The sequence below is a fragment of the Vulpes vulpes genome, chromosome 9, assembly GCF_048418805.1.
Source record: "Vulpes vulpes isolate BD-2025 chromosome 9, VulVul3, whole genome shotgun sequence".
In the NCBI taxonomy this organism is placed as follows: Eukaryota; Metazoa; Chordata; class Mammalia; order Carnivora; family Canidae; genus Vulpes; species Vulpes vulpes.
This window is the reverse complement of record NC_132788.1, coordinates 62,725,096-62,749,446: the sequence shown is the minus strand read 5'-3', so window position 1 is coordinate 62,749,446 and position 24,351 is coordinate 62,725,096. Positions and strand designations below refer to the sequence as shown.

Below are 24,351 nucleotides of genomic sequence, written 5' to 3'. Positions count from 1 at the left end.
CAACTCCTAAACTCAGTTCCCAATCCCAAGGCCTTTTGGTCTCAGGTTACCATTCATCTGCTGCAAACCTTTCCAAGTTACTAAAGTTAAACCTTGAACTTGCTTTCAAAAAGGCAGATGCTACCAGCAAGAGACTCTGCTCCTCTTCTCTGGAGGTTGATCTCATTTGTCCCAATTAACCTCCCACCCCAGGAAAATATGCAAGTCATGCAAATGCAGCCATGAGGATCACTGCTTGAGCTCTGAGCTGGAAGACGATCGGAAAATTGGCCGCTTGCTGATGGACTCCAAGTATTCCACCCTCACAGCCCGGGTGAAAGGTGGGGACGGCATCCGGATTTACAAGAGGAATCGGATGATCATGACCAATCCCATTGCCACTGGGAAAGATCCCACCTTTGACACCATCACCTATGAGTGGGCCCCCCCTGGAGTCACCCAGAAACTGGTAAGACAGCATCCTCCAACCAAGGGGTTGTTCTCCTATCCATGTAAATGTTAGCTATGCCTGAATTTCAACAAGGTAGGAAGAAGGCGAGATGATAGAAATGATAGGAATAGATATGATTCTAAGCCCATTCCTGCCTCACTATGTGATCTTGAAGTGAAAACTGTCTAGCCCTTGGTTTTCCTCATCCAGGAAATGGATAGAAGTGTTTCTGAGAATTATAAAGGGCCCTTCCAGCTCTGGTACAGGGTCATTCATGGTTCCCTTTGGGCTCCCCATTTCTGAACAAAGGATGGTTTGTGATTCCAGACTCTCAGAGTGCTTGTCTTCATGTGTGAGATGTTCATTTTTCCTCAGAGTGGCCTGGGATATGCCCGTTGCAGGCCTGTAGTGGAGCACAGAAACAGTCCCCTCTTTTCTCTAACCACTGAGACCTCTTGGGCTTGAAGGGAGAACTGAACTAGCTTTACACAACCCTGGGGAAGAAGCACCCAGAGAAGGACAAGGTCCAGAAAGAGAAATGACTTGCACAAAGTCACATCCTGGCTGCCCACTACAAAAACCCATAACAAGTCCCCATGCACAGGCCTCACCCCAGACCATTAAATCAGAAGCTCTAGATTACAGGATCAGAATCAACAGATACGGGTATTTGACTCCTCAGGTAATGCCGCACGCAGCCACCTTCAAGACCCCGGGGACCAGACCAGTGTCCCTCAAATTTCAACAACCTTATACATTATCTGGACAGCTTGCAGAAATACATCTAGTGAGCTTGGGGCTGGTCTGAGACTCCACACTCCTAACATGCTCCCAGGTGATGCTGATTCTGCTGGCCCCAGATCATACCTGCAATAGCAAAGGCCAAGGTGATTTCTACAAGTTAATGAGAGTAAAAAAGTCCTACGATTTTAGGGATGCAAGCCTGGCATTTAATTAAATGTCTTCTGGGAAAAAAAGGAGAGGCTTCAGAGTCCTGCATGGTCATATCCCCACCACAGGCTCCCCAACAGCCGTGACCCCTTACTCATTACCTTACAGTGCCCTGACCTTCCTCTTCCCTGCTCTTGGATGCTCTAGGCTTTTGCCCTTCTCAGGGACTTTGCACTTGCTGTTCCCTCTACTTGAAATGTCCTTTTCCTGCTCTTTGCATGGCTAGGTCTTTCTGACAGGTCCAAGGCAGGCCTTCCCTAACCACCCAGTCTACAGCAGATGCCACCTATCCTCCAGCTACATTTTTTTTTAAGATTTTATTTATTTATTTACTCATTTATTTACTCTGTGTCATGAGAGACACAGAGAGAGAGAGGCAGAGACACAGGCAGAGGGAGAAGCAGGCTCCATGCAGGGAGCCCGACATGGGACTCGATCCCAAGTCTCCAGGATCATGCCCTGGACTGAAGGCAGCGCTAAATCACTGAGCCACTCAGGCTGCCCTCATTTTTCTTTTTTTCTCTCAGTTCTCCAGTGTTTCTTAGAAGCTTTGATTGCAAGCTATGGTTGTCTTATGTATGTCTTTGCTTAGTTATCATCTCTCTCACTGGAGTGAAGCAAGGCCCCAAAAGGGCAGATGCCATGCCTATCCTGTGCCCCATCCTATCCAACACCTTGCACCATGCAGGGCACATAGTAGGCTTGATGAGTATTTGTGCTACGTCACCCTCCTGGCCAGTGACATTCCACATGTGGTCTATGGACCAACACTGTGCCATAAAAATCCTGTGACTGGCCTACAACGAGAGGTACAGAAATTGAGAATAAATGTTGGGGAGATTTAGTAGCAATTGACATCCATGCCTGTGATCAGAGAACTCCTCTCACTGAACAGAATTCCACTATGCTCAGACTCATGTGGGAATCTCATGTGGCATGAGCTACATTCTCATCTCATGCAGCGAGCCCACAAATCATTCTGCAATAGATGGAAAAATCAATCAAAAAAACCTTCACCATAGAGAGTCTGAGCAGCACAGCTCTAAGCTATAGCTTAAGTGAGGGAAAGATGGGGAAATCCCTTCTAGATCAAGTGGAGACTGGCAAAGTTACTTTTTTAAAAGCTGTACTTTTTAAGAAAAACATTTTAAAAGAATAGGTCAGCATTTGTGAGCTCAGCCACCATGTGAAGTAGGAATTATTTTACGGGTAGGGAAACACCGCGTGGTCAGTTGGCCTTTACCAGTTGCAGGGGCTAGACAGGGGCAGATCCGGGCCAGAGGGTGGCATCCAACAACAGCAGTACCAGGACATGCTGGGTGGCTCCAAACGCAGATCTGCCTCCAGCGCCCAGGTCTGGGTAAGCCATCACCCAGGTCTACAACATGTCAGTGGAAAGTAAAGCAGGCGGCTTGTAAAAGAGCTGGCTGTGGACGTCAGGAACTGGCTGGTGAAAACCCCAAATGCTTTGGCCCCAGACTAATCAGAGGAAGGCATCGTCAGGCTGTGATTAATGCTGGCTCGTAAAACCACATGGTATAAAGGCCCCTCTGTCTGCCCTGCATCTGGCCTGCCTGAGCAAGTTGCTCTGAGATTGGACAGTTGTCCCTTCCCATTCACCCTCCTGATGTTTGTTTAATTACCAAGTGATCAGGACTGATTATATTTTGGAAATGGGACTGAATCTTCCTGTCATCCTTCCCAACCAGAATGAAAAACAGAGAAATTCTTAAGCCTTTAAGGCTAGTAACAATAAACCTAATGGCTAATATTTACTGAGCATTTACATGTACCTGGCCCTATGCTAAGAGCTGTACTTGCATGGTCTCATCTAGAAAATTCTAACTGTTAAGGATATATACTATTACTATACTTATTCACAGAGGGGGCAACTGAGGTTGAGAGAAGTGACACAGCTAGCTAAATGTCCCATCACTGGCTTAAATGGCAGAGCCATCCCTTGGACTCAGGCCTCCCTGACTCCAAAGCTTAGGCTCTTGGCTATGAAGCCAGGCCAGGAGAACCAGACATATAGGAAGAGAGGCAGGAAAATAGCAGGTACCTTGGATTAGCACTTTTAAGGAAAGCTCCTAAGAATAGGGAGGAACTTGGGCAGATCTTTGAAGGCTATCCAGGATCTGGGGGGAGGCAAGGAGGAAAAGATGAAGGGAACCAGCATCCATTGAACATTCTGTAGATGACAGATAAAAAGATAGATCATCAACACCTTACCACTCCCTATATGCATCGTAACCCCATTTTACAGGGGAAAGTCTTTGAGGAGCCTACGCAGGTGTGGCACTCATACCTCATCCTCTACTCTCATGCCTAAGGCAAACATGGCTGGTCAATCAGGGCACTGTCTCTCGTAGTGCCTTCATTGGCCTCAGAATCCTCGACACAACACTCCAAGTGGCCACTGTTGACTAGGATTGACATGTAACACGAAGCCCATTTACCATCCTTGCCTGACAGCTAGAGAAGCAGAAAGAACAGGCAGGATTGGGTCTTCCAATTCCAGAAATCCATGTGTGTCCTACTGCCCAACCCTTAGAATAAAGTACCTTTTCCACTTTTCTCTCTGCCCTTTGATTCCTCTCCTGATGAAGCCCGATTCTGGGAACCACTTCACCCAAGATGTCCCAGCCAGACAGCAAAACACCAAATGACTCAGAAAGGTCCTCATGAAAACCTTGAAACCTAAACCAACCTTTCCTAACTGCTCCAAGAAAAGGTCTCTTGCTAAAGGTTTTGGAAACATGACCTTAATCAGCTTCCTGGAGAGATTCCTGAGAGATTCTGTTACATGCTCTGAGAGGCGCAGGCAGCTGACTCTGACCCAAACCTCTGTCCCCATCATCTCCTTCCCAAGCCCATGCCAAACCAACAGTAGTTGTCTGAATGGTGTATCGAGATGGACTCTGATACCCTCTCCTGGGTCAATGAACAGCATCTGCCGCAGGTGTGTGTGACTAGGATTCTCGGGCCAGCCAGGCAAGGCATGCCATCACAGAACACATGCCAGTGGCAGCAGGATGCTATGGTACCCAGCTGGGTCTTTGAGCTGCCACAGGAACACTAGGTTCCTGGGAAGGAACACTCACTGTCTCCAGGAATCCCTGAGCTCTGTGGGCTATAGACACCTGTAGCCAGGACAGAGCCATGAAAGGACATTTAATGTAGGGATCAACAAGCAGGTGGCTGACACTTGCAGAAGGCCACTGCTGCGGGACTTCTACCGCAGTGTTTATTTGTAAAGCTAAGCAGGAAGGGATACCTCCTCTTACAGACTAGAGTCATAGCCATATCCAGAGACTGGAGAATCATGGCACAAGGCAGTGTTTACACAGCCTCTTCACTCTGACAAAGACCAAAGGAAACCTCCCTAGAGATTGAAGGAAATTTTTTTCTCTTTGCAAATCATTCATCTCCTAAAGAAGTAGTACACACATGCATGAGACCCAAGCTCTGCTGAGTACAAAATCCCACAGATGCATTGTGGGAGCTTCAGGAGGTTCCTTTTCCATGCCTCAGTTTCTTGAGGGGTAATATTAGTTCCTTACTCCTAGAGGTTCTGTGAGAATTAAATGGGTTAGCTTGTGTCAGGTACCTAGAAGGGCGCCCAGATCATAGGAAGCACCATGTAAGTGTTAGCTACTCCTACCATGCCTTCGACCACTCATCCTGCAGGAGTCGGTAGCCTTCCTAGGAGAAGAAATTGTGCTCCCATGAACTCAATCAGCCATGCAACTAGATCTGCTTCAGCACTTGGAATGAGTGAGAAGTTGGCCATCTGAGTGCCCATTCTGGCACAGTGAGCATCGCTCTTGTTTCTACTTCTCCAAAATCCTTCCATAGATCCTGGGAGCAGGGCAGTCCCCACACACGAAATAAGAATGACTGGGGTAGTTATTTGTCCCCCACACTGTCCCTAACCCACATCCCCAGGGCCCTGTGCCCTGCCCCCGGCCTGTAGGCTGCTGGTCCACTGCTTTCCCTGTCCTCTGATGGTCACATCCTGTCCCACCACCACCCCCTATCTCCAGATAGGCCCCAATCCTCAGATGTCCTGCTTCACACACACCCAGGAGGACCTACTAAAGCGCTCACTTCTAGGCCCTTTACAGACTCCTAAATCACAGTCCAGGATGGGCCCGGGAAGGTTTTTCACAAGGCCATCAAGTGATTCTTATGCACCCCAAAGTTTGAGACTAGATTCTTAAGACCTACTTGCTTGGCATGTTTGTGCTGGAAGCTACCTGCAGTTTTATACTGAGCCAGGGAAAAACAGCACCCCATTTTCCCAAGACAGAGTCAGGACTCAGCCCTTCCCAAACATGTAGTCAGCTGTGTGGCTCCCTGGCACTTTCATCTGTTGGGGTTCAGCATCTTGGCCTCTTTGGCCAACCCGAATCCATGTGCTCCTTGAGCCACTTTCCTGAGCTGTAGACTCGGGTCAGTGCTACTGCTTCTCTCTCATAATAATGGTAAGGACTGAGTAAGGGCACCACAGACTTCTCACAGTGGTCAGGACCCTGAAGATCATGCAGTCTACCTCGAACTTTGTAGATGATGAAACAGGTCCACGGGCACTGGGTACTTTTTCAGTCTTACACAGAGAACAGCAGCAGGGCAAGAGCTAGAAACTCAAATTTCCTGGTACCCCAGAATTCTGTCCACGCCCCACCCCAGGCCATCTCCTGTGTCTGGCGAAAGCACCTAGAAAAGTACTGGGGACTGTGTGGATGAAGGGATAGTAAGAGGGTGTGCTGTGAGCCCACAGAGCCAGGAGGCAGCTCAGCCAGGTGATCCAGGATCTAGGACAGAGCCTCCTAGGGACCATCCACAGCCACCTCTCACTTCATGAGTCCCACAGGAACCCGGGTCACCTGTGTCTCCCTTCTCTAAAATTGGTCTTATCCAGAATTCATTTATTATGAAACTCAGCAAACCAGGCTCTGGACTCATATACTCCTCCCTTACCCTGCTCCTTATAACATCAGGCAACCAATATGGTTGTTCATTATGAATTATTGTATGACTTCCCATGTTGAGTAACACAATTCAATTCCAAAATAAGTCCAGCCCCAAGCAATGTGATATGGGGCAGGCAAGTTCCAGGAGGGTAAATATGGCAACGGCCACCCAGGCAGTAGGAATCACGCAACCTGGTGGGGGTGTAAGGGTCATAGGCAGGGACAGGCATGGAAGTGGAGAATAGTTGTCAAGGATAAACAGTTCTCCTTTCACACTTTCTCATGCTCTGTGGCTTTGACCTTTATCTTCCCCAATTGTCCCCATCCCTGGTACCCACCCAAGTATAAGGTTACTGTTCATTTTTTTAAAAAAAAGCCAAAATTGGACAGTTATCTATGGACATATTACTATTCATGTGGTTACCAGTCATAATTGGTGTGGAAATGTTATGACCTTGATGCCTTATCAATTCATTCTATTAGAAGGTGCCTTGGCCTGTTTTTAAATTAATAAACGATGAAATACCTTATGCCTATCATTTTTCATCTAAGAAAAGCAATTTTAAACTAGATTGACTCTTTTGTTTTTAATTAGGAACATTGCCATTAGGTGAATGAAATAAAAATGTTTGGTGTTGAAAGAAACCAAACCTGTATTGCAAAGCCAACAAATCTAAAATGAACACTGACTTCAGGTACACATTCTCATCCAGAATGTGAATCTGTGACAATGTAGAGGAGAGTGAAACTTATTTAGGCCTCTCTTGGGTGTTGCCAAATTCACAGCATTCCTGCCTTGACTGTCCTCGGTTCTGCAGAAAACCTGAAGAAGCTGGAAACTGTTCACCAATTCCACATGTCTGCTTGGGTACCTGAGAATCACAGTAGCTTTATCTCCTCCCCACCAGGGTCTGCAGTACATGGAGCTCATCCCAAAAGAGAAGCAGCCAGTGACAGGCACCGAGGGTGCCTATTACCGCCGACGCCAGCTCATGCACCAGCTCCCCATCTACGACCAGGACCCTTCTCGCTGCCGTGGACTTCTGGAGAATGAGTTGAAAGTGATGGAAGAATTTGTCAAGCAATACAAGAGCGAGGCACTGGGCGTGGGAGAGGTGGCCCTCCCAGGGCAGGGTGGTTTGCCCAAGGAGGAGGGGAAGCAGCAGGAGAAGCCAGAGGTCACAGAGACCACCGCCCCAACCACCAACGGCAGCATCGGTGACCCATCCAAAGAATATGTAAGTCTCTCCCATGCCTTCTGGTGTGGCTGAAACCACCAGGCCCAGGGCTTGCAGGGTCAGGGGGCCAGCTCCAGGCTTTTTCCTGTTGGTCATGCATTCTTTCATACATTCAGACTGCCAGCAGCTATTTGGTGCTCCTTTACTCTGTGCACTATCCTGCAGAAAATAACATAAGATCACTGTGCTTGAGAGGCTGATCATCCAGGGCAGGTCCAGACTACCAAACTGTCACAGCTTAGAGAAAGGGCGTCTAACCTTGGTTGGGGTGAGTGTAGGCTTGGAGGAGGACCTGAGGCCCATCCTGGCCTGGGAAGATTAACCAGGACACATCCAGATCTTCAGGCTTTGCAGGGAAGACCTGTACCACCTTAAAGAGGTAAGCAGGTAAAAAAAAAAACAAAAACAAAACACCTGAGTTCCAGAGAGTGCTGCGGAGCCAGAGGCCTGAACTGAGTCCCATGTGATTGAAAGCACGGTATGCTGGTGGTGTGGGGACACGAGGCTGGCAAGGTCAGGAGGGGCACGCTTCCTGAAGAGGCAGGCCATCCATTCATCATTCAAGTATTGACAAGGCTGTACTGCCCACCAGGCCTTGGGAAATCAAACAAGCAGAGGATACTGTCCCCATATTGGAGAATACTGTGGATGTAGGACTTCCCTCTGAGGGCCATGGGAGACTATGGCAGGCTTTCAGTGGGAGATGTCATGGGGTCTGAGCTGGGCTTGGGAAAGTGTCCTCAAGCAGCGTGTGGAAGATGTGCTGTAAGAGAGTGAACTACTGGGGGCTGTTTGAGAAAAAATGAAGAATCCAGAGTGTCTGGTGAAAGCCTCATGAACTGGTTTGTCTTAATCTGTCCCATAGGAGGTAAAAGAACTAGCTTGAGACAGTGCCACAGATGGCTGATGTTTGCTGTTTCCTGGCCTCTGGCCCCCTTTTGTCCTCTGCCCCTATCAGCCAACTGGCGTCGACTGCCTGTATTTGATATTTAGACATAAATGTCCCAATATGTGAAGCCCTCGAGTAAATTACCTGCCTTTCAAATTATGTGACAGGCTGGCAGTCACCTGTGTGAGCCAGACATCCCAGAGAAATGGCAGCCCCAATGGTGCTATCACTACATTCGGAGAGGACCAGTCTTGTCATCCAAAACCTGCATCCTGCAACTCTAACCCCCATTTGTTGGCACATTCATTTGGGATTGCCATCCAGTGAACTATGGCCTCATACTGTTAATCTGAGAACTTTTTTTTTCTGAAAGATTTTATTTATTTGAGAGACAGCACAGATGGGGGGAGGGCGAGAGGGAGAGGCAAAAGCAGACTCCCCACTGAGCAGAGAGCCCAACACGGGACTCGATCCCAGGACCCCGAGATCAGTACCTCAATCAGACACTTAACTGACTGAGCCACCCAGGGCCTCTAAGCTGAGAACTTGAAGACAAAAGAACAAAACTTATTTTCCCTACCACAGATTTGGCAATGATGTTGAAAAGACCCATTTCTCAAGAAGAATGCATGTATCAGCAACTTAAAAATTTAGATTCAGTTACCATGTTTCATAAACGAGTCTCCTCCCCATCCAGCCCTCTATCCAAATAGTCATTTGTCCTTAAAGCATAAATACTACATAATTCCAAATTGGACGGCAATCTCTTTGAGTCGTTGTGACATTTCCCAATTGCCATTCCCAGGAGAGAGAGGCTGATCTGAGATCGTATTTTATCCTTGACTCAGCCCCACATATTTGTACAACATGGGAGTGGGGCAAAGGTGGCCTGAGACCCAGGTCTCTGCCTACCGTCAAGTTTAAGAAGTAGTTGTGACAGTTTGGAAGTACATAAACAGCAAGATCAGATAATAAACAGAATCAAAGGAAGCCCGTATTGGTTGGGCTGGGCTGGCTGGGGAAGACAGCCTTCCTCTTCCTTACCCTAACCCCAGTCTTGTTTAGATAACACGTTATGTAATCAGTGGCTTCATGTCTGTATGCCATGTATTTATGTCACCTCTAGGTGCTGCGGGCTTGTCTTTTTCCTCTCTGTATCTTCAGCAGGTGCCATTGATAGAGGTAGTAGGTGCTCAATAAATGTGTGAACCATGAATGAGTGAACAAATGGATGAATAAGTGAGTGTTCTAATAGAGCCTCGAACGATGGGGGCAATTTAGATGGTCAGGATGATGATGGGATCCAAGTTCACATTTATTCATTAAGCACCTGCTCTGAGCCAGAAACACCGCCCACTCTTTCAGGGTCTTTGTTTATTAATTCACACAATTGCCAAGAGGGTGAATTTCACCAACCCCATTTTATGGGTGTGGAATCAGAGATTCAGAGAGGGTAGGTAACTTTTTCCAAGGTTCCCACAGTTTCTAAGGAGGAGAACCTGGATCTGATACTTTTCCTACTACGTGATGCAGAGTTATAAAACCCTGCTTATGATCTGTTCCAGGAAGAAAGAAGCCTGGGTGCTCTCATTTAATGCGCTGTTTATCTCCTTGAAGCCAGGGAGTAAATCCTATAAAAGTAGCTAGATAGACATAGACCATAGGCAATGTGTCCCCAGCAAACCCAAACTTAGTTGTGGATGTGTGTTCCCTGGACTGCTTTGCCTTACCCCAGTGAGTGGCCAAGTTAAGTAGACATGGGTGCTGGCCATTCTGTGTGCTGTGCCTTCTGTTTCTCATAAAAGGGCAGTGTAGGACAGTTTACCAGAGCCAAGCATCAGGCAGGAAGCCTGATTTCTGCTCCCCTGATGTGGACAATAAACTTCGCCAGAAGTGGCCAGGGTATTCAATTTGAGAACCCAGATATGGGGAGGAAATTGTAGAGCGCAGACTGACACCCCAGATCCAAGCAGTGATTTAAGGGGGAAAATGGAGGCAAAAGGAAGGACATGGGAGACCTATTTTCCTAGAACTACACTGGTGACATAGCCGCCCTAAGAATGATCATTATTGCTATCATTAGCAGCTACCACTTGGCAGGCTTTCTCTGAACTAAGGGTAGCGCCAAGTATTAGAGTATCTGATTTAAAGCTCCCAAACCCACCCCCAATGACTGGAAGAAAAGCTGTAGGATTTGAACCACCATCCGTCAGACCCCAAGTCCATCTTTCCTGTTGCCCAAAGCTGGTTCCTTGAAAAGCTAATGGATATTAGGTCATAAACTTACATGGCCATGTAAGTTTGGGAGACAGAGTGACCAAAACTAAATGGGTTTCTTTGTGGTAGGACCTCTGAGACCCTCCAGTGAACTGTGGCAGTGGTTCTCAAACTAAAATCACCTGAAAGGCTAGTTAAAATCCAGAGGGCTGGGCCCCACCCCAGCTTAGTAGGTGCAGGTAGGGCCAGAGAATCAGCTTTTCTACTGAGCACCCAGGCTGATGCTGGCACGGGTCTGGGGGCCACACTTCAGAGAACCACTGCTAAAGAAGTCAAAAATAATCTTACATATAGGCTCAGGAAAAATGACATCACCAAATTCGTATATGGTGAGGATCGAAGAGATGACAACACAGGCATTTTCTAGATGTATTTGGCCTCCTGGCTTAGGGAGTCCAGCTTTGAGGGCATTGTGCAGCACTCTCCCGTTCCTTGAAAGGTCCACGAGGAGTTCTGGATTTATACACTGCCTTACACCCCACCCAATCACACTGCTCAGCAACCTACGGCCACAGGCTGCCTTTCCTCTCTGCTACACTGCAGGATGGCTCTCCAGCCTCTGTCAGCCTGTTACAGTGATGTCCTTCCTCAGAGATCTTGGGAGGGGCCCGAAGCTGGCAATGGCCAAGTCAGGCTGTCCAGTCCTCCTCACCAGGCTGCTCCACCAAAATGTGCTCAGAGGAAAGGGTTATCCAGACCAGAGGAGCACTATTGCCAGAAGCCTTTTCCAAATCGCCCATGTGGAAATGCCCCCACGGACTGAGTTAGGGGTGAGGCCAGGTAACAGTGGGTGGGCCAGCCCGCTTGTGGGAACTGCACCCTCTGAGCCCAACTTACCTGGCACCTGGGCTGTGCAGCTATTCATATCAGTACAGATATGCACCCAGCTTTCCAACTCCAGGTCTGTATAGGCCTCCCCGCCCCCAACAGGATGGTTTGTTTGATGAGTTAGTTGGATGAGCAGTAGTGTTTGGAGTCACCCACAGCCTAGCCCAATGAAAAATCTGGGGACCCCAGGTCTGCATGCCAAGAACAATGAGTGGAAGGACTTGCCCATCACACCCCAATCCCACCCACCATGAGTTTTTATGGGTTTGGAGGGCTTCATAGGGCTCCATGGCCAGAGAACTGCCAGCTCCAGCAACCTGGAACGTTCACTCCAGAATGGCAAAGCCCCACGTGGCTTTCCAGCCCTCTGCTCCCCACCACTCCCACCTGGATGGAACCTATGAGCGCCTGGGCCGCAAGGGCAATGACCTCAATGCTCTGATTGTTAACAGCCCCACCAAACCATTTCCCCCTTTAGAATGCTTACTTGGTATTTTCTCAGAAATGAAATAGACGGATTTCCTGGGCATGGAATTTCCGCCTCTCCCTACACCCCAAACTTGTAACTGAAGAAAGAGGAAAGAAAGCCAAAACCTAACACTCAGTGTAATCTCCACCCTTAGGATTTATCATCCTTGCAGGGTGCCCCCCACCCAGCCCCTTCCCCGCAGCACCCCTCCCACCGAGGGCCGCCTTTCAGATGGAAACTTACAGCAGCTGGCTTGCGCAGCCTGCCTCCTGCCCCAACAAGGGACATATTTGTGGGCAAGGCACTTCCAAATCTTTGTGCAGCAGATGTTTGGCTTGTGGGCTCAGCAGGCTGGCTCTCCTGCCAGCCCCTCTCTGGGAATTTGAAACCGGGGCCCCACCCCCACATCCTGAGACCTGCCTGAGCTAGGGGACCCAGGCCAAAAGACCCAGAAAATCACCATAGTTACCAAGCTTCTCAACATCTGCCTCCCTCCTTTACAGCGGAGATATTTTAACGACATTAAAGGAATTTCTTTCCACAGAAAATTCCCTTTATCCCACTTTTTTATGCTATAAATACTTTTCAATGTTGCCACGGAGGCTTCACAAGCATCTTTTTTTTTTTTTTTCTGGAGTGGGCTGCATAATATTCCATTGACTAAAACAGGAGCTGGCAAATTTTTTTCTGTAAAAGGCAGAAGGTGAATATTTTAGGCTTTGCAAGCCATACGGTCTCTGTCACAACTACTTGCTCTGGCCTTGTAGCCCTAATGCAGCCATAGATGGGATCTAAATAGGTGACTATGGCCATATACCAATAAAACTTTATTTGCAAAAACAGGTGGTGGGCTGGATTTGGCCCATAGATGTAGTTCGCTCACCCCAGAACCAGAACACTATAGAAGATGGTTATTCGCTTTTTATGAATTACTTTGGTTTTATACAACTCCATTTGCTAGTATAGGTAAATAGGGTGATGATGATGTCATCTGCCATTCCTTGACTGTCGAGATTGTACCCAGAGCTATGCCAAAGGCTTCACATAGTCCTGTTAGTCCTATTTTACTGAATCCTAAGAATTCTTTTAAAAAAACATAATTTCCCCTTTTTCTAGTCATCTAACTTGTGAGTAGTTAAGCCAGAACTGGAAGTAAGCCCTGTCTTACCCTAAACCCTACAAAGACTCCAGCAAATGGAAGCTCCTATTTCCATAATTCATGTGTAGCTGCAGGCACTGCACATGGCCATTGCAACATGGATGACCACACGTATGGCTTTTTCCTTTAGTGGGAAGACAGTCCTTGCCAACACACTTGTCAAATCTGGATTTGAGAACACCCTAGGCTGACAGCCTCTCTTCTAAGGGTAGCATTTATTAAGGCTCCCTGGCTCTGTGTTCTCCCTTTATCAGATAACCAATGAGGGAGATTCAGTTAGAAATGCCAAACATGCTACCTTGCTTGGCAGAGAGCCACATGTTCAGTTATCTGCCCCAAGAAGAAGCATGAGGTGAAACAGTTGGCCAAGAACCGTGACCACCATATGTAGAGCATCTCCTATGAGCCACGGCCTGCCATATGTTCCTAAAGAGGAAACTGTGGCACAGAGAGGTGGGTGACTTGTCTAAGGGCTCACAGTGTGATGAAGCAATGGTACAGATCTCCTTCCAAAGCTCACCACCCTAACCACTGCCCGCAGCCTGCCCAATCTGTACTGTGAAGAGTCTCAGGGAGATGACAGTGTGAGGGAAGAGAACACACGAGTCTTAAGATGCCAAAAATGACACTGAGCCAAAAAAGGAAAGAAGAAAAGAAAAAAAAAAAAACAAGAAACCTTTGGGATACATGAGGCTGCAAAGCAAAGATGGTGAATAATCACCATAAGAGGAAATGGGGAGATGCTGTTTATAAATAAATTGTTGAGTATTTGTGTTGGAAAGAACCCAGTGCCTGAATTCAAGGCCCTTGTGTTAATATTTACTGTATTGTAATAGTGAGATTTTCACAAGGCACTCTGGGTTTAGACTGAGTAGGCCTTTGGATAAGAGCCTTCCAGAAAAGAACAGAATGATTGGGATAGAGCTTCTGGCAACCCCAACAGAGAGATTATCACTGGTCCAGAGAGGGTTCGGCCTATCTGTTGATCCTTCACTCAAAGCCAATACAGCTCCGTCCTTAGAGACAGTTCTCTGGCCACGTAACTCTTGGCTACTGTCCCTAATCTACTGTTGCCTAAAACACTCTGTTTCTCGGTTACTGTCATTTCTGAAGTCTTAATAATTCTGTGTGCCCACATTGGATGTTCTTGTCACCTACTCCTGCATGTCAAACCTCCCCAAGGCTTAAAAAAGTAATATCTATCTTGCCGACAAATCAGCAATTTGGGCAGGGTTGAGAGCCACACTGCCCATGTGGCATCATTGGGAGCAGTTTGCAGGCTGGGAGCTGGAGTCTTTTGAAGCTTGTTTTCTTACTGGTTTGTGGCTTTGATGCTAGGAAGACACTAACAGCTGGACTGGACCAGCCAGGGAGGGGCTCCAAGGGGCTCTTCCCCTATCTCTGTGTGGTTTCTCCACATGGTTGCCCTGGCAAAGAGACCTCAGGATTCCTTTCCTGCCTGCCTAGGACTCCCAAGGTGTGTATACAGAGAGGGATCCCAGTGGAGGAAACTGTTGTCTTTTATGACCTACCTCAGGAATCTGTAACATCCCTCCCACTACATTCTGTTCAATAGAAGCAAGTCATTAAGGAGGGACCACAATCAAAGGAAGCGACTTTGACACCTCTTGGTTGGAGAAGTGTCCAAGAATTTGCCAATGTCATTTCCACACACCATGACCGAGGGAACCCCAACCCTTCAAAGTCTTAGCTTCTGAGACCGCTAAATCTAAAATAGTGCTCAGCTTTCTCAAAGCAGGTGTTTTTACAGATTACAAAGGCCCAAAGTACAGAATTTTCAAACCCTTTCATTTAGACCCTTTTCATTAAGAATCTCTGACCATTTGAACAGGGACAGGGCAAAACTTCAGTGGCGCAAGGACAAACTACACGTTTGTTCCACCAGTGAAAGTTTTGCACCACACCTCCTCCCCACAGAGGGGAATAGCGTGCAAACTAAGCTCTATGGCAAATGTTAGGAAGATTCTCAAGAGCAAGCTCCGAATTTAGACGGTTGAGAGTATGAATAAGAACCAACTAATAGGCTAATGATAAGCATTCTCTCTGCCTCTTAACATAGTCCCAAGGGACTTTTACTTGGCCACACTATCTCCTTCATAGGGAAAGTAGCCTGAGAATGACCACACTGGGCTTTCTTAAAAATCGTCTAGAATTAAAGCATCCCAGGAATTCAGATTGGCTTTTGCTGTAACTGAACTGAATTGGTGGTGTCATTTTTGCTGAGTTTATTTTTAAGGTCATTTTAAACAGTCTATAACCATGGTTTTCAAAATGGTGCCCTGACCACACCAGCATCCCCAGGAGCCTGCAGATTCCTGCATTTCATCCCAGACCTATCTGGATCAGACACTCCAGGTGCGGGGCACAAATCTGTTTTAACAAGCCCTCTGGGGGTGCCCAGCAGACTCAGCTCTGAGAATCACTGTCTTACAGGGGGTGGTTTGGGAGAAGGGATTGACTGTCCGTCAGCCTGGGGGAGCGAGTGACAGTACAATTCACACAACTCTATCCTCTGGCCATGCACAGATGGAAAAAATGAAGATGGGAAAAAACAAAGCTCATTGACGGGAGGAATAATGTCCTGTCCTGTCAATCTATGTGAACATGGTGTTATGGAAAGAAACCCCAAAGTCCAAACCAAAAGCACATCCTGCCCTCAACATGTCTTTCTCATCTTGGGATAGTGATTTAACCCTTTGAGCTACAGGTCTTTCATCTATAAAGAGAACTTGAGTATGGATAATTTTAGGTAATTATTATTGAGCCCTAAGAAAGTCCATTAACTCTATTATCTCATTTAATCTATACAACTATATGATATTAATATTATTAGTATCCTCTTGATGAGTGAAAAAACTAAGGCACAGAGAGGTTGGGTAACTTGCCTAAGGTCACACACCTAGCCCGACTCTCAATCATCCACTGCAATTTAGAAATTGTTAACTTCAGTACCAAAGATGTAGAATAAGTTTGTGTAGAGAAAGGTAGGCCCAGGATCTTAGGAGCCAAGCAGGCTAGGCATTCTGACTCTTGGTTGCCAGCCTGCCCCTGGGGCCTGAGGAGCCACTAGGCTGAAAAGCCAGGACACTGTTAGATCTACTATCCTTTGAGATGACAAGGAAAGCACAGAAAATAACTCAGTGGCCAGAGGAGGAAATTGGTTCCTGACACATGTTGACAGGGCTCATTACTTGGACATCTTGTTTTCATAAAATGGCAGTGACACTGTTTGCTTTTAAAGGGCTGGCTACTGGTAGTAACGAGGCCATGAGCCAGGGATGCTGGGGGAACAGTGAGGGAAGGGACACTCCTCATTGAGGGAGACACTTGAGACAGCACTTTCAGACGCAGTGAGGACCAAGCTCTGCGGGCACAGATCTCTTTCCCTTCCCCCCTCTGGGCTGCGGCTGTCACTGGAATTATCTCCCTGCAGTGAGAACCAAACACAGTGTTCCCAGCCTCGAGAACCAGTAATGGCTCCCCATTACCTCCAGAAGTCAAAACCATAACCCAGGCTCATGGTCCCCCAAACTGCCTCTCTGACCTTCCGTCCCCCTGTTTCCTTTTGTGGGTTGTGGGTGCCTTCCAAGGGTCCCCAGACACATCCAGATGCATTTATACCCCCTTTCCCTGCTTCCACATTAAGCAACATCTGGAAATCTGGAGTTGGAAGCCCCGCTGGTATATCACAGTGATGCCCAACTAGGTGGTGGATTGACATTAAGTCCCATCTGCGTGGGAATAAAGGGGCTGGAAATTTCGTCCCGTGAAACTTAGAAAGCCAGTCAGACAGAAAACTCACTTGGTACTCATACAGCGCTTGCCAAAGAGTTTACACTTCCCAGCTGTGCTGAAAGGATAGTGAAAATAAGTCAATGATGATTCATCACTTGTTTTTGGTTTAGACCCTCTGATGAGCTCCATGGGAGCTGGGACTCAGTCATGTGCAGGGGAACAGGGTTTTCATTGTAGTGAAGGACTCACACCATTCATTCTTGGGGGCATAACTGAAACAAGTCCAGCACATTCTAAGGAACACTGTCAGGCAGTCCAGATTAGTTATCCAAATACATGTTTTATCTAGCCATTCATTCCACAACACTATGCTTAGGGACCCCTGTCAGTACATGGGCGTTCTTTGTCGTTTGGTTCTCTTTCCCTACTTTTCATCATCACAATTCTTATTTCATCCTCTTCGTATATAAGAATATATATTAAGTATGTCATTCAAGTCTATAACTTAAGAATACCAAGTGTTTAAGCTCTTAACATATGCCTGCTCATCTTGGCACGACAAAATAATGTTTCTGTTTGGGCTGATATATAATTGGTGCTTAGATAAATTTCTCATCTAAAGCCAGGGCCTGCAAACATTTTCTGTGGCGGGCCAGGTGGTAAATATCTCAGGTGTTATAGACCAAGAGCCAAAACTGATATCATATAGGTACCTCATGTATCAAGAGAGAAAACAAATTTCCACCAAGTTTTCTATTTCTGAAATTCAGAATCTAATAATATCATTAAGCCTAGATTTCTGTAATACAGGTTATATTAGTCAGCTCAGGCTGTCATAACAGAATACCATAGACTGGGTGGCGTTAATAACAAATTTATTTTCTCACAGTTCTGGAGTCTAGAAGTCCCAGATCAAAGTGCCGGTACAGTAGGTTTCTGATGAAGCCTCTCCTCCTAGCTTGTACATAGGTGCCTTCCTTCCGTGTCTTCACACAGCCTTTCCTCTGCGCATTCACAGCGAAGGAGAGCAGGTGATTGGTCAACACAGTCCTATCTGACTAGGGGCCCACCCTTATAACCTCATTTAACCTTAATTACCTGCTAAAAGTCCTATGGCCAAATGCAGTCACATTGGGAGTTAGGACTTGAACATAGGAATTTAGAGGGGCACAATTCACTCCATAATTCAAGTTCATTAATGAGAAAAATGGAATCCTTTCTAGGAAGAAAACGTTTCACTGAATTGGAGTTCGAATGTAAAATCCATTCTTAGCTGGTGGGTCTTAAGAGGCAGCAGCCAGGTTTGGCGGTGGCTGCAGTTTGCTGATTCCTATGCACAGGGTCGTAGTAAGAAACTCGGCTTCCAAGTCAAGCTTGGCCCATGTTCAAATCCCAGCTTTGCCTCCCAGCTGTGCATTACTGAGCAACCACTGAACGTCTCTGAGAGGGAATGTCTGGAGGGAAATAATGATTTCCTTAAAAGGGAGCTGAATTAGAAGGGGGCGTAACTCTCCAGGGTTTCTGTAAGGGGTATTAGTAAGGAGCATGGAATCCTGAGCATAGTGTTGGACACAGACCTCTCTTAAGGAAATGATAGCACCACCATCAGCATCAGCATCACCAGAATTTTGAGGAGCAGGAAATAACTCCAAAATGACTCAAAAGATTTGATAGATTTAATATGTACTCTGGATAGCATGTCATGAGAGAATGGCAATTAATTTCTGTGGTTTTCCTCCCGATGTAATCATGGCAATGACATCAGATCCCAGCCAAGGGACACTCTACAAAACACCTAACCAGTACTCCTCCAAACTGTCAAGATCATCAAAAACAAGGGAAGTCTAGGGCACCTGGGTGGCTCAGTTGGTTGAATGTCTGACTCTTGGTTTTGACTCAGGTCATGAGATCAAGCCCCACATCCAGGTCCACAATGAATGTAGAGCCTGTTTGGGATTCTTTCTCTCCCACTCCCTCGGCCCCCACCCCTGAGCTCAGGCTTCTCTCTCTCTAACTGCCTCAAAAACAAAACAAAACAAAACAAAACAGAAAACAAGGGAGGTCTGATAAATCACAGCCAAGAGGAACCTAAGGAGATAGGAGGACTAAATGTAATATATCCTGGAATAGAAAAAGGATATTAGGTAAAATCTAAAGAACATCTAAAATAAAGTTGAGACTTTAGTTAATATTAACATCAGTATTGCTTAATTAATTGTGACAAGTATATCATATTACTTTAAGACGTTCAAAACAGAGGAAATTAGGTGTGGGGTATATGAGAACTCTCTGTATTATCCTCACAGTTTTTCTGTAAATCTAGAACTCCTCTAAAACTTAAAGCTCACTAAAAGATAATTATATGTGTGTAAAATATCCATTCAAAGTGCAGGTGATCCAGTGGGTTTTAATGTAACTAGGATGGAAGGTTGATATGGTTCAGACTCCACACTGACTTTGGGGAAACTACCACTTGTCCAGTTTTGATACAATATCCATAGTTATATGGAAAGGCTCTTAAAATATTCCTCCCTTCCTTTTCCAACTTCATACCAGTGTGAGGTCAGATTTTCTTCATATATTTCAAAGAAAACAACATATTGCAAAAGATACAAAGCTACAGCAGCTGTGAGAATCCCATAGTCCTCTATTGAGCTAGTCATTAAAGAGATCTGCAAAAATACAAAGCAGTGCCTCTCTCCTCACTAAATTTTTCTGTTTGGGAAAATAGAGTTATTTTTAATTGCGACTATTTATGATAACACATTGGTTTATGATTTTTAAGTGAATTATTAAGTAATTACTTAGTCTTATATTCAGTTTTAATTTTTCTTATGGTAAATCTCAACAGCTATTACCTAAATGAGCAAAAACTGTTTGGGGTTCTCAGTAATTTGTAAGAACCTAAAGAGTCCTGGAGGATAAAAAGTTTGAGATTTGGTGAGCTAAACTACTAGTGTTACTCAGTCCTCACAGTAACTTATGAGGTAGGCCTTGTTATTATCCCATTTTGAAGATGAGAACACTGAGGAACAGAGAGGTGCAGTAACTCACTTGGAGGACCCTCAGGAAGTAAAGTAAACTCCCTCAGGAAGTTGAGTGGAAACTCAAACCCATATCACAGTGTCCTCTGACCCCCTTGCATCCCTGGTGTCCTCCTCCCCTTCTAGGTCTGTGAGTTCTGCAAGGGAGTGGCCCCCGCCGACAGCCCTGTGGTCTACTCAGACAGGGCAGGCTACAGCAAGCAGTGGCACCCCACCTGCTTTGTGTGTGTCAAGTGCTCCGAGCCGCTGGTGGACCTCATCTACTTCTGGAAGGACGGTGCACCCTGGTGTGGTCGTCATTACTGCGAGAGCCTGCGGCCCCGGTGCTCCGGCTGCGATGAGGTAAGAATCAGGGGGCTGGACAGTGTGGAGGGTACCCCCGCTACTGTGGGACGGGACCCGGAGGCCAAGGGAGAGTGGCTTCATGGGTGATAGTGATCCACAGATAGGAAAACTGAAGCTCAGAGCTCTCTTCCTGCACTCAGCCTCGGTTTCCTCATTTGCAAAGTGGGGCAGAAATTAGTTTGCACTCATGGGGTTGTTTGGGATGGGTCAGACATGTCATTCTTGTCAAGTTTTTTTTAGATTTTATTTATTTATTCATGAGAGACAGAGAGAGAGGCAGAGACACAGGCAGAGGGAGAAGCAGGCTCTGTGCAGGGAGCCCGATGTGTGATTCGATCCTGGGACTCCAGGATCACGCCCTGGGCCAAAGGCGGATGCTCAACCGCTGAGCCACCCAGGCGTCCCTTCTTGTCAGGTCCTATCCTTGGCATGATGCCTGGCACTTAGTAAGTGCTTGGAAGAACACTCTGGGATGAGGGGTGGGTCCCAGAAAGCAGGCTGCTCCACTCAAACCTGGCTGTGCACAATTAGTGGTGTAGTTACCTAACTCTTGTGCCTCAGTTTATCACTTATGAAATGGGAGGAAAATAGGCCCATCCCAAGGGGTTGCTATGAGGATAAAATGAGATAATTCAGGAAAATGCATGGCACAGAACTTGACCAAGTAATTCATAAATAGGAGCTACTAGTAGTCTTATAAGGTAATATAATATGATGTGATACTGAAACATTAACTTAATACAATAGAGATGCTATGAAAAGGGTTTGACTCTCCAATATGAGTTCAGGCTAGAGAAGCTCTAAGACACATTAGCAGTGACAGAGTCTGCATGCCTGTGACAACGGGAAACTCACTACCTTAATCACTAGCACAAATGAGGGTTAGAAACTTCTTCATTTTGAGCCAATATTTGCCTCCTCCCCCTGACCTTCCACATGTTGCTCTTCATATGAAGTTAAAGCCCTACAGCTATCTTACCTAATAACTGTGTTGTCAAGTGAGGTTAAGAGGGGAAAGGACTGTTAGCAGGCCTGTCCCACAACCTCATTTTTTTTTAAGATTTTTAAATTTTATTTATTTGAAAGAGAGAGAGAGTGCATGAGCAGGGAGAGGGGCAGAGGGAGAGAGAGCAGCAGGCTCCCCGCTGAGCAGGGAGCCCGACACAGGGCTCCATCCCAGGACCCTGAGATCATGACCTGAGCTGAAGGCAGATGCTTAACCCAGTGAGCCACCCAGGTGCCCCAACCCCCCACAACCTCATTTTTATGAGGACAACAGTATAGTTAGAATCACAACATTCCATCCATTATTAAGGACTTACACTGGGTCAGCCATTTGCTCCACATGTTATCTGTGATGTCCCATTTTCATCTCACAATAGTGAGAGATAGTCATTATCTCCATTTTACATTTGAAAAGAGAGCAGCTCAGAGAGGCCAGTGACAATCACATGGCATTGGCTGTGTCTCAGTCACTATGCCAAGTACTTCCTATGTAGTAACACGTGTAGCATTCATAAAACCCTGTGGGATGAGTAGTATTTATATCCCCATTCCACAGGTTGGGAAACTGAGGCATAGAGAGATTAAGTAATTTGCCCAAAGTCATGCAGCTGGTTCCCTGGTTCCTGTTGGACCCCCAAATCAGAAAGCACATTTAATAAGTATGCTGTTCTCCTCTTTTTGAGCCTCAGGGATTCCTCAGCATATGTATACATATTCCAAAGTGTCACTTTATTCCAAGCCCAAGTGACCCCATGTGACCTCACTGTTGAAGACTGGCCATTGGCCCTTAGCTGTCGTTGGGCTGTCTTCACTGGGGTATATAATCCTATCTTAGAACACAACTGGGTTTTGAATTTGGGCAAAAGGGTATTAAGAGCTAGATAACTAAAACCCGCCTGTAGCAGAGAATTTTTTTTTCCCCATCTAAGAAGCTAAAATGCAATCATGACCTATGCCAAATATTATACTTGCTGCCTGAGATTTAGATCAGTATCCTCCACTGATACATTTGAGGTCAAGACGAGATTGGAGGGGATCCCTGGGTGGCTCAGCGGTTTAGCGCCTGCCTTCGGCCCAGGGCACGATCCTGGAGTCCTGGGATCAAGTCCCACGTCGGGCTCCCTGCATGGAGCCTGCTTCTCCCTCTGCCTGGGTCTCTGCCTCTCTCTCTCTCTCTCTCTCTCTCTCTCTCTCTGTGTCTCTCATGAATAAATAAATAAAATCTTAAAAAAAAAAAAAAAGACGAGATTGGAGGAGGAGGAACCTCCATTCTACAGCTAGTCCTCCATACACTGTCTCTATGGGGGACAGAACCTGAGTCGTGCATCTTCTCTGCTCCCCTCCCCAGATTATATTCTCAGAGGACTACCAGCGCGTGGAAGACCTGGCCTGGCACCGAAAGCACTTTGTCTGCGAGGGCTGTGAGCAGCAGCTGAGTGGCCGGGCATATATCGTCACCAAGGGGCAGCTTCTGTGCCCAACTTGTAGCAAGTCCAAACGCTCCTGAGGGGCCTGCCCATCCATCCACAACCGGAATCCACAGGATCCCACCAAGAAGGAAGGCCAGGTGTGCTGAAGCCATCCTAAGGGTCTGATGTGACAGCAGCAAGCAACAAAAACAGTGATTTTCAGCAGGAATATGTATATACATATATACACACACACATACATACATATATTCTAGGTTGGGTGGTGGTAGGTCCCTGAGGATCAGTAGTTGCAAAACCAGAAATGTTCTGAGAAGTCTTAGAATGGAGTTATTTTGTTGTTGTTGTTGTTTCCCAGCTCCCGACTAAAGACACAACTGGCATCCTGCAAGGAATCTCTAGGAGTTTCCCAGAATACAGTTCTGGGTGATCAAATCACATAGCTGTAGAATGTGCGTGCTTTCTTGTGAACATGGGGGCTCCTCCAAGGAGCAGGCTGGGATCCCAACAATCGTTTGTGGCCTCCTTTTCAAATGGAATTTGAATTTTAAATAAAAACTTTTTTGGCATGATAAACGTATCAATAAAAGTTTTATGTAGTTCACATATGACCTGATGCAGTTATTTACACAGTAGATAACTACCGTGATTTCGTGGCATCCTGCGAGCCCTGTGACCCTGAGTGCAGGTGGTGGCAGGAGGTGCCGTAAGTGCCATTGTGCCTCTATGTCAATTGGTCTCATCAGATTTGAGAGTGTAGGTCCTCAGGGCAGAACCCGCGTCCCCCTGATCATTGGCAGAACGTGTCCGATTTCACGGTACACCAAAAAGCAGCCCCCCAGGAGCTGGTCAGCTGCCCTCACAGGTAATGAGTGAACTCCTCTGGAAGTAAGACCAGGTAGACCTTTGGGAAGCAGCCACATGGGGCCACCTGAGCTCAGCCAACGGGTGCCCTGTGGGACATGGTGACCAGTGTGGGCAGTACTGAAAAAAAATATGGGGTGTTTATGAGAAATCTCTCTGCTTTTCAATGTTGCCAAGTGAACACTGAATGAGCCAAACAGAATAGGTCTTGGGCCAGATTTCTTCTCTTTTTATGGCCTCTCTGAGCATTTGCAGCTCCCAGATTAGTTTCCTTTCCACGACTTCTAAGAAAAGGAATCTCTTTTTCTACTGGGGATTCAAAGACAAAAAAGACATGAGTCTTATGAGCTCACAGCCCAGTCACCCATGGCTTTCGTTCGTTTTTAAAATTCCCATCGGTTGCCAAGTTTCTTTCATTTCCCCACCCAAATTTCACCCTGCTCATCTCTTACCTACAATACCCCGACTTCGCACGTTTGACCAAAGCTACTGCAATTGCCTGGTGATCTTCTGTTTCCAGCTCCTCTCTCCACCCACCTGCTTCCCTGTCCTGTCCATCACGGCAGAGAGAAGCTTTGGGTGTGTCCTCTTCCTTACCTACCTCCATGGCTCCCCAGTGTCTCAAGTTAAGAACCAAGACCTCCCCTTGACATTTGAATCTTTCCAAAGTCTGGCTTAATTGTCTTTCTGACC

The 24,351-nt window shown here is 46.5% G+C and overlaps 1 protein-coding gene across 2 annotated transcripts in view; it reads left to right on the top strand.

Moving 5' to 3' along the window:
- LMCD1 (LIM and cysteine rich domains 1) overlaps nt 1–23,398 on the top strand; it is a 58,215-nt gene extending 34,817 nt beyond the window's left edge. For both annotated transcript variants that reach the window (XM_026016925.2, XM_072720353.1), the window contains 4 exons: nt 193–448; nt 7,266–7,595; nt 20,144–20,359; nt 22,716–23,398. In XM_026016925.2, coding sequence (XP_025872710.1) covers nt 193–448; nt 7,266–7,595; nt 20,144–20,359; nt 22,716–22,874 — 961 coding nt within the window. In that variant the 3' untranslated portion in view covers nt 22,875–23,398. The remainder of the gene's footprint in view (nt 1–192; nt 449–7,265; nt 7,596–20,143; nt 20,360–22,715) is intronic.
- Nucleotides 23,399–24,351: the final 953 nt, after the last annotated feature.